This window comes from Tachysurus vachellii, chromosome 4 (genome assembly GCF_030014155.1).
Source record: "Tachysurus vachellii isolate PV-2020 chromosome 4, HZAU_Pvac_v1, whole genome shotgun sequence".
In the NCBI taxonomy this organism is placed as follows: domain Eukaryota; kingdom Metazoa; phylum Chordata; class Actinopteri; order Siluriformes; family Bagridae; genus Tachysurus; species Tachysurus vachellii.
In genome coordinates this window covers 30,842,976-30,853,139 of record NC_083463.1, presented here as the reverse complement: position 1 = coordinate 30,853,139, position 10,164 = coordinate 30,842,976, and the positions used below count along the sequence as shown (strand labels likewise).

At 40.0% G+C, this 10,164-nt stretch overlaps 2 protein-coding genes across 2 annotated transcripts in view; both read left to right on the top strand.

Annotated features, from left to right (window-relative positions):
* wipf1b (WAS/WASL interacting protein family, member 1b) overlaps positions 1-1,403 on the top strand; it is a 15,224-nt gene extending 13,821 nt beyond the window's left edge. Inside the window, exon 8 of the mRNA XM_060868892.1 lies at positions 1-1,403. This exon is cut by the window's left edge and continues 758 nt beyond it. The gene's annotated coding sequence lies outside the window, so the exon portion shown is untranslated.
* Positions 1,404-2,424: 1,021 nt separating this feature from the next.
* On the top strand, positions 2,425-9,321 carry gpr155b (G protein-coupled receptor 155b). Its single transcript, XM_060868885.1, is given in 18 exon segments — positions 2,425-2,634; positions 3,004-3,475; positions 3,546-3,724; positions 3,806-4,026; positions 4,176-4,344; positions 4,702-4,857; positions 4,986-5,069; positions 5,197-5,317; positions 5,592-5,676; positions 5,860-5,950; positions 6,069-6,279; positions 6,571-6,636; positions 6,732-6,835; positions 6,987-7,082; positions 7,167-7,231; positions 7,375-7,512; positions 7,840-7,913; positions 7,916-9,321. Coding segments are annotated over 17 exon segments (2,418 nt in total). The 5' UTR covers positions 2,425-2,634; positions 3,004-3,054; the 3' UTR covers positions 8,053-9,321.
* Positions 9,322-10,164: the final 843 nt, after the last annotated feature.

The following is a 10,164-nucleotide window of genomic DNA, read 5'->3' as shown; positions in this document are numbered from 1 at the left end:
CCACGTCTGTAGACCACGTGCAGTTATCACAGTTAAGAATTTTGTCTCGTTTTCACATACCGAAAAAAGAAAATAAATACTCAGAAAATTAAACCGCTTACAATTTAAGTCTAGGGCCGGACGTCGAATTCGGTCACTAAACATTAAAATACAATGCCAGCGTATAACAAAACTGTAATACGACCTTGTTTTATATCAAAAGCGGCACGGCAGAACGTCTTCGAGTGGCGTTTTATACCACGTAGAAATTTCATTCCATCATCATTTCCTCTATAAAAGGCTTCACCGAAAGCCTTAACGACGGCGCTTGAGCTTAGTTTACAAATCTCGTACCACTTCGCTAGAATAGTCCATGAAAGGGTTCTACAGAAAGGTTAAACAGCTTCCTTTAAACTTCCATTATTCTTTTTTAAATAACTATATACGTCAAGCGCCGAGTGTAGATCGCAGGGAAGCGATTTGATATCGTAATGAAGGATGTGCCTTATTCTTATCTTTGTGTGTATGTGTGTAAGGATATTTGTCTAGCAGAAACAAAGAAGACCACAGAGTGCCTAAAATCTTTTTTTTTTTCAACATCGCTTCGATTTTTTTTTTTTGCCTTGTGTTGTTTTCTGTACATTCAGTATTATTATATGTGTTGTGTTTAAAAAAGTGCAATTTTTTTGTATGCCCATATCCATAAACAATATAATAATAATAATAATAATAATAATAATAATAATAATAATGAGGAAGAAGCAGAAGCAAAGCCCCTTGTGTGTGAAAGTTACACACTTTGCCATAATTTAGCTAAATCCGATGATAGAAATAAGCTTATTTGTGTTGTACATTAGCATAGTTTAGGCTTCCGATATTAATGCAAATGTTTACAGGCTATTTTGATGATGCGAGCTTTGACAGCAGAATGAGCTGAAAGAAAGGATGAGGGAGAACGAGCGCAAGCCGATTCCTGGGATTATGCAAATGAGACTAATCTGAAGAAGTATAATGATGTATGATTAAAGTATAATCCTGTATCTTCTAATAATCCTGAATAATGTCCGATCCTGCAGTCTAATCTGCGAAGAATCTATAGAAATTGTTTATTTTTGTTTTTATTGTTTATTTTTTATTTTTTTTTTCAATGAAACTTGTATTTAAGGAAAAGTGCACAAATGCTTGTCACAAGAAGTTACAAAGCAAAGACCAAAAATTGAACTGAACCAATGATGATGTCACTATGACGTCACTATGATCGAGGTAGCGGTACTTAGAGTCTGTTTTGTTTTTTCCCCTTTTTTTCCTCCCTACCATTGTTTTATTTGTGTCTTCTTGGTTTGTTACAGCTTCTCTGCTTGTGCCTTTTTTTGTGGAACATGAAAACGTGTTTAAGAGGTTTTCTAAATAAATGTTGAAGTGAACCTTTTTTGTTGTCTGTTTTCTATCTATCTGTCTATCTATCTATCTGTCTATCTATCTGTATATATCTATCTGTCTGTCTGTCTGTCTGTCTGTCTGTCTGTCTGTCTGTCTGTCTATCTGTCTGTCTGTCTGCCTCTCTGTCTGTCTATCTATCTATCTATCTATCTATCTATCTATATGTATATATCTGTCTGTATCTATCTATCTATCTGTCTATCTATCTACATGTCTGTCTGTCTGTCTGTGTCTGTCTATCTATCTGTCTGTCTGTCTGTCTCTCCTTGTCTATCTATCTATCTATCTATCTATCTATCTATCTATCTATCTATCTATCTATCTATCTATCTATCTATTTATCTATATGTATATATCTGTCTGTATCTATCTATCTGTCTATCTATCTACATGTCTGTCTGTCTGTCTGTGTCTGTCTATCTATCTGTCTGTCTGTCTGTCTCTCCTTGTCTATCTATCTATCTATCTATCTATCTATCTATCTATCTATCTATCTATCTATCTATCTGTCTGTGTCTGTCTATCTATCTATCTGTCTGTCTATCTATCTATCTATCTATCTATCTATCTATCTATCTATCTATCTATCTATCGCTAATATTTTATTGTATCTGTACTGGGGCAATTTGTCATTATTTATTTTATATATATAAACGCAGAGATTATTAACTGTAAAACAAATTTTGATTTACAAACAAATTGAATTGAAAATAATTTTTTTTATATTTTTAATAAATAAAATAAAGAAAACCCAGTATTAATATACAGTATAAATGTGCATTTGAAACATAGAACTTGTGTTATAAAGTGTAGACATTTGATAAAAAAAATAAATAATTAGGCCAAATTAGGACATTTAATATTTATATTAAATATAGTTTATCTGACAAATTATGATATGCGCACACACACACACACACACACACACACACACACACACACACACACACACACACAATGCTATGGTTGCGTCAGAAGAGTGAGAAGAGTGGGTGGAGCTAAATGTTAGATGCATTCTTATTGGTTATGCGTACTGTCAATCAATCAGCGACAAGGCGTTGCATAAACATAACGGTCACCAACATAGTAAAGATGGCTAAATAGCGATACATACACGGTTAGCAAACATGCTAAGGAGGCAAAGTGAGGAACATTCGCACGCTTATCGAGTACAAAATGTTCTTTCAGTGCTTTAAAAAGAACCTTTTCATGAAGGTACGTATATAAACCATATCATAACATCATTATGAGACTTCATAGGCTGTAGCTTATAGCTGTCATATAGGAACTACCTTTGTTTTGCTAACTTGCTAATTTGTTTTTGTGTGATAACTAACAAGTGTACACAAGTTTGACGTGTGCATAATAATTCTATCTAAAATGAATGATTTGGCCTGTAAGAGTAGGTGTGTATGTGTATGTGTATATTCTTTAACACTTTTAACAGATTTGTTTATGTCACCTGACAGCATCTTACTGAGAGGATAATTATGACATAACAAACATTTGATATGGGTTTTGGTTGATAAATATAATTTACAGTGTGAAAACTGACTCATTTGTACTTCCCTCCCTTTATCGTAGACATTTCCTGTCTTCTCTATTTGACATCCTGTCAGTGTCTCAGATGCCATCATGGAAGGAGGTCATTATGTCATCATTCATGGGCAAAACATTACCCACAATCCTCTGTCCGCACCAGCGATGTCCATCGACAGGCTGTTCCCGGCGCTGCTCGAGTGTTTCGGCATTATCCTGTGTGGCTACGTGGCAGGCCGCAGCGAGGTCATCGGCACGGGACAGTCCAGGAGCCTGGGCAGCTTTGTGTCCTGCTTTGCTCTTCCGGCGCTGCTCTTTAAAAACATGGTGCAGCTGCAGTTCGGTAACGTAGTGTGGTCATTCCTGTGGAGTGTGCTGATTGCCAAGGTGTGTGTTTTTGTGCTGGTGTGTGTCCTCACGCTGCTGGTGGCGAGTCCGGAGGGTAGATTCGGCAAAGCGGGGCTGTTTGCCATCTTCACCACGCAGAGTAATGACTTTGCACTGGGATATCCGATAGGTGAGTGACAAACACCATTTTTGTTTAATCTTACAATCATTCTCTTATTTATATATTTTCTTTTTTGCAGTGGACGCTCTGTACTGCGGTTCTCACCCTGAATATGCACAGTATCTGTATTTGGTGGCTCCGGTGTCTCTGATGCTGCTGAATCCGCTGGGCTTTGCTCTGTGTGAGCTCCAGCGTTGGAGGCAATGTCCAGACCACAACTACAGCAAGCTGCACATTGTCTCTACTGTCTTTCTGCGTGTATGTTTGTTTCTACAGATTTCTTAATAAATTAAGCCGTGTACTCGTTGTCTCATGTGTGTTTTTTTTTGTGTTTTCCAGGTACTTAAGAATCCGATTGTTTTCATGGTCTTGGTCGGGATCGTCTCTCACTTCCTGTTTGGTGGGCGTGTCCCCTTATTGCTTGGGGAGTTGGTGGATGGATTGGCTGACTCGTTTGGAGGAGCGGCGCTCTTTTACTTGGGCCTGACTATGGTCGGGCAGATGGGTAGAGTTACCCGCTCTACAGGGGTCACCCTGATTGTACTCCTTACAGCAAAACTGTGAGTGTGTATATGCGTATGGTGTTATAAGTGAGGCTTTGAGGTTATTTCAGCATGGTGCAGTCCGACGGGTTTGTGTAAGACGTGTTAGTGGTTTGATGTGTGTGTGTGTGCTGTTGTTGAATTTGCGTGTCTGTCTTTTCCTCCAGTTTGCTGATGCCATTGTTGTGTAAAGACATGTTGGAGCTGCTGGACGCAGGCAACTCCAGTTCTGTGAACCACACCAGTCTGTCGGACTACGCCTTTCTGTACGGCATCTTCCCCACTGCCCCCAGCGTGGCCATTTACGCCAGTCAGTATAACATGCAGCTGGAGGTGGTGAGTTTCACATTGACTCAAAAAAACAAAACAAATGGACATAAATTTTATCTAATATGTTAGGGATAAAACATCAGATACATAAGGAATCTGCACTAATTACAAAGTGCGATTATTCATTTATATTGTAAATACATCTCCATATACACTTTATTCACTTTTTTTCACAATTCAGCCTTTTTTTTTAATGTTTATTAATAGCCACTTAAAAAGCAAATGAATGAATGTTTTAAAAAAAAAAGGATTTTTTTTCTTTTCTGACCAAAATAAATGCTTCAAGTCTTTCCTAAATAGTTTGCATATGTTTGCATTTATGTGTGTGTGTGTGTGTGTGTGTGTGTGTGTGTGTGTGTGTAGGTAACCTCAGGTATGGTGATCAGCACGTTGCTATCTGCACCCATCATGTACCTGTCAGTATGGTTACTCTCCATCCCCTGGATGGAGGCAACACACCTGATCTCTGAGCTGCAGGAAGTCAACTTTAACATAAGCATCATCAGCATCATCGCACTGGTGAGTGTGTGTGTGTGACTGTGTGTGTGTGTGACCAAAGATGAAGTATATAAGAGCTTTAAATGGATTAGTAATCAGAACTATGTGTGTGTGTGTGTGTGTTTGTGGGGAATGAATCTGTGTGATAGGTGTGGACCGTTGCCATCATGGTCCTCAGCAAGAAGTTCAAGAGGTTGCCTCATTTGTTCACAACAAACCTGTTCCTCGCTCAGGTGGGTGAGCACAATCCTGCAGTACAATTCCCTGTAACTCCACCTTACTATGTCATATTTATACTGTGTGTGTGTGTGTGTGTGTGTGTGTGTGTGTGTGTGTGTGTGTGTGTGTGGTCTTTTGCAGCTCTTGGTGTGTGTGTCGATGACCTTGTGGAGGTTTGTGGTTCAGCAGGAGAACGTCCTGGGACAGATCCTTACATTCACACTCCTCTATGGAGCTCTGTATAGCACCTACATTTGGACAGGTAACACAAACACACATGCGTGTGTGATACAGACTTATCTTCAACAGAAGTCTTGAAGCCAGGGGTTTATTTTATTAGATCTTATTTTATTAATACATTATTTTTGTTTGGCACATTAGACAAATATTTAGCTGTAAATGTATTTAGTGGACAAACATAGTCTTTGTCTTATTAACACTTACTGACACGTTTCTCTGATTCTAGATGGAAAAGAAATGACAGTTTTATTTTGTTTGGAGTTGTGTAGTTGTGTACATCGTGTGTTGTTTTGTAGGTTTGCTAGCGTTCTCTCTTGCTCTGCTGAAGAGGAACGAACAGCTCAAATTGCCACCTGTTGTTTTCATCATCCTTGGCTGGGGGTAAGAGTGTGTGTGTGTGTGTGTGTGTGTGTGTGTGTGTGTGTGTGTGTGTGATGCTGCATGCTGCCATCATGTGTAACTCTTTACATGATTATGAACTACATGCAGCTTGTCTGTAGTGTATGTTTGTGTGTGTGTGTGTGTGTGTGTGTGTGTGTGTGTGTGTGTGTGTGTGTGTTACAGGCTCCCGTTTCTGATAGTGGGTTTGTTGCTTGCAGCTGGTGAGAGAGAAGGCAACACGACTGATGCATCTTTCTTCTACGGCAAGTGGCAGGTATGATCATGTTGCTTTCTTCTTCGCCTTCTCTTTCTGTCTCGTTTATGTCTCTCACCTCACATTGCTCTTTCTGTCTCTCTCTCTCTCTCTCTCTCTCTCTCTCTCTCTCTCTCAGATCATCAGCAGCACTGTGGTTTTGAGCTGTAGCATCCTTCTTGGTGGTGTGTCTCTGATGGGCCTCAGTCAGGGTTCTCAGGAGGAGCAGAATTACCAGATCCTGGAGCAGAGCTCGATGTCAGGCACCACAGATGACATCAGAAGCCAGACTCGACCCGAGGATCACGGCTCAGCCGAGTTCACACCATCACACAGCAGTACAAACAGAGGTGTGTGTATATGTATAAAAACAAAAAAAGCAATAAATAAAATGTAGAGCTGAACACGTTCTTATAAATCTTGTTCATTTTATTTCAAATATTTCATTCATTAGTCAGAAGAACTACCAAAAAAATTGTTTCTATGAGTTTCCTTTAGTGATTCCCTTCCTGCACTTTTCCTAAAGAGTTGATTCTGAGTCAAATCAGTTTCTCACTAGAGTTCACTTAGACGCAGATATAGGTAGGACACTTCACTCAGACTTTCTGTGTGTGTGTGTGTGTGTGTGTGTGTGTGTTCAGGGCATAATGACTGCATACCTGAAACAAGAGCAGACTTTTTGAACGACACACCAGCACCACCAACAGGCAAGATTAATACATGCAGAGTTTATACACATACATGTGCTACTTTGTGAGTGTGTGTGTGTGTTTGTGTGTAGTAACTGCTGCCTCTCCTTCAGGTGTAGCACTGACTGAGGCATCCACATGTGCACGTGTCCAGGAGGAGAGACAAGTGGCACGTCATGTGCTGCTCTGTCTGCTGCTCATTGTCAGCCTGCTCGCAGTGAGTTCTGTCTCTCTCTCTCTCTCTCTCTCTCTCTCTCCCCCTCTCTCTCACACACACACATACACACACACTTTTTGTTTGAAAAAGCAATTGTTAGCTTTCACAAATTATTCCTTTGAAAGTCAAATCTTTTTCTTCCTGAGTGTAGAACGTGTCCAGCTGCCTCTGGTGGCTTTTAAACAGCGATCCTGGGCGACTTTACCTCGAGCTGCAGTTCTTCTGTGCTGTGGCCAATTATGGACAGGTATACACACACACAGACCCACACACACACACACTTCATTTGATACAGTGGTGGTAATTACTAATTAATAAACCTCTCATGTAGGGTTTAATATCTTTCGGGATATTCGGGCTGGATGAACATCTCATCATTTTGCCATTTAAAAAGAGGTGGGTGGTAAAAAGGTTACCATGACAACACAAACTGTGGTAACATCATTTAAGGAGCAGAAATATTAATAAGGAATTATGCGTCAAATATTTTGTGGCTTGTGGATGATTTTATGATTGTGTGTGTGTGTGTGTGTGTGTAGGCTGGCATCACTGTTGGGTGGAGCGCAGCAGACTAGCCGAGCTCCATCAGCCGTTCCTGAAGAGATACGGCTGACTTGCACGCAGTTCGTCCGCTACCATAAGAATCAGTGCGTGCAAGACATCGTGCACAAGAGAAGGTGTGTGTACATGTGTGGAAAAAAATTCAAAACGAAGCCAGATCGAGTTTCTTCGTCTCTTCTTCATGGGTTACCTCTTTCATTTCTGGGTTAACTTTCTTTCATGCAGAAATGCATTATTGCATTTATTACGTAAGCTTGTTTTTGTCATTATGAATGATAATGCATTTCTTTTCTTTTACCCTCCTTTTTCTCTCCCTGTGCATGCACTTTTTAACACATCAATTCTTCCATCTTTGTGTCTTATTTCCTCTTTTTCACCCTCTCTCAGCGGATCAGCCGACTCTCTCTCAGGATCTGTAGGTGAATCCTTGCTTTGATTGACAGGTGCGAACGTGCAGGTTGCTTCCTGGGCCGTGAGCTCGTCCGGTGGCTACTGCGTGTAGGCTTGGTCAGAGACCGGAGACCTCATGTCTGTATGGGGTTCAGCTGCAGGAGGAAGGAGACATCGAACAAGTCATGCGTGATTCGTCTGATTCTGTAACAGCGGCCAATCGTATTGTTTCTCAGATGACTGAGACGCCTCCGTGTGCAGCGTGACCTTTCCGATTGAATTGTTTCTTCTCCCATTGGTTTTTGAATTGTATTGTTTTGCATGGTGTGCCAAATGTAAAAGAGAATCCACGCTACTTTTATTATAATCATTTTGAAAGGTGTGTTTGGCGTTTGCTTGGTTGCAAAGTATGCTGAAAAAAAAAAAAAAAACCCACAAACTTAAAGGTGCGGTGCACGAAGTTTGAAAGAAAATGTTGACATTTGAAATCAGCAAAACAAACACGCCCCTAACCCAAATGGGTGTCACCCCTGTTTTGATAGCTCCGCCCCACACGTACATACATACGTAACCCAGGCAACTATTATAGCGGAACCTGCTGGGGCGGCTGGCCGAGGGTATATTTTTTATCAGTAAATGAACACAATGAGTAATACTAAGGTAATACACATGTGTTTGTGTAGTACTGTGTGTTGTACCGTGAAAATTTAGCTCCGTTTCACGGGGAAGAAGATGTTCAACACCTAGAACCCGAGGCAGAGGTAACGGCAGGTATCCGCCATGTCAATGTTTTAATCGCTTTCGGCTAATGTCAGACATGCGCACTGAACACTCTCTCCGCCGCATATTGACAAGACACGCCCCTTTTTGCTCATTGGCTACACATTTGTTTTGTTAGTCGACTCAGATTTCTGAGGCATTTTTCAAACAACGTGCACCCCACCTTTAATATATCATGCATCTCAGCACAAAGTTCATGCAAAATATGATTCTCGACCTTTCGACATACTTCAAAAAACCTGAGAATACGTGATGTTGCGAAATGTCCCATAAGGTGCTCTGTTAATGATAGTGTTGCAGGTCTAAAGATTTTATTGTGATTCCCTGTGAGCGTACGCTACAAGTACAAGTGCAGTGCGCTCGCTCGTATACTAAAACGACAAAGTATGCAATTCGAATTTTGGTTTTGTGACCATGAGGTACGTATTTTCACAAATCCAAATGTAGATATTTTCTTCTCATCAGGGTTTTTTTCTGTATGATGTGTACTGAAAATCTGATCTGTTGTGTTAATGTGACTGAACTGTTCATACAGTGGCTGCTGCCAGACTGTTTTGTACTTTTGTTTTGTACTGATTGTACTTACCTGATTTTGCACATGTTCATTGCTGTAGAATGATATGTTTAAGCAGCTTTATTAATTTAATTAATATTAATCAATCTAAATATAAATAATAATTATTAATTATAAATATGCACCCAGTTTGTATGGGATTATGTGAACTGGAGATAAAAAAAGAAAGCCTCTTCTAGAATCTGTGAACATTTTTGCTCATTTATCACCATGTTTTCAATTATGCACTAAATATTGCAGTTTAAATGCAGACGCACACACACACACACACACACACAACATTTCAATCACACACACAGCATTTCAATCACACACACACACACACACACAGCATTTCAATCACACACACACACACACAGCATTTCAATCACACACACAGCATTTCAATCACACATATACACACACACAGCATTTCAATCACACACACCCACACACACAGCATTTAAATCCCCCTACACACAGCATTTCAATCACACACACACAGCATTTCAATCACACACACACACACACACACACACACAGCATATCAATCACATCACACACACACACACACACACACACAGCATTTCAATCACACACACAGCATTTCAATCACACATATACACACACACAGCATTTCAATCACACACACCCACACACACAGCATTTAAATCCCCCTACACACAGCATTTCAATCACACACACACAGCATTTCAATCACACACACACACACACACACACACACACACAGCATATCAATCACATCACACACACACACACACACAGCATTTCAATCACACACACAGCATTTCAATCACACACACCCACACACACAGCATTTAAATCCCCCCACACACAGCATTTCAATCTCACACACACAGCATATCAATCACACAAACACACACATACAGCATTTTTCTCGAAAACATACTAGAATAAACTGCAAACCTGTATTATTAGATTATTACTGTATTATATATTATGTTTCATTTGTTAGTCCTTAGGAATTCTGTTGTCACTGTTATACATGATATAAGGGACGCAC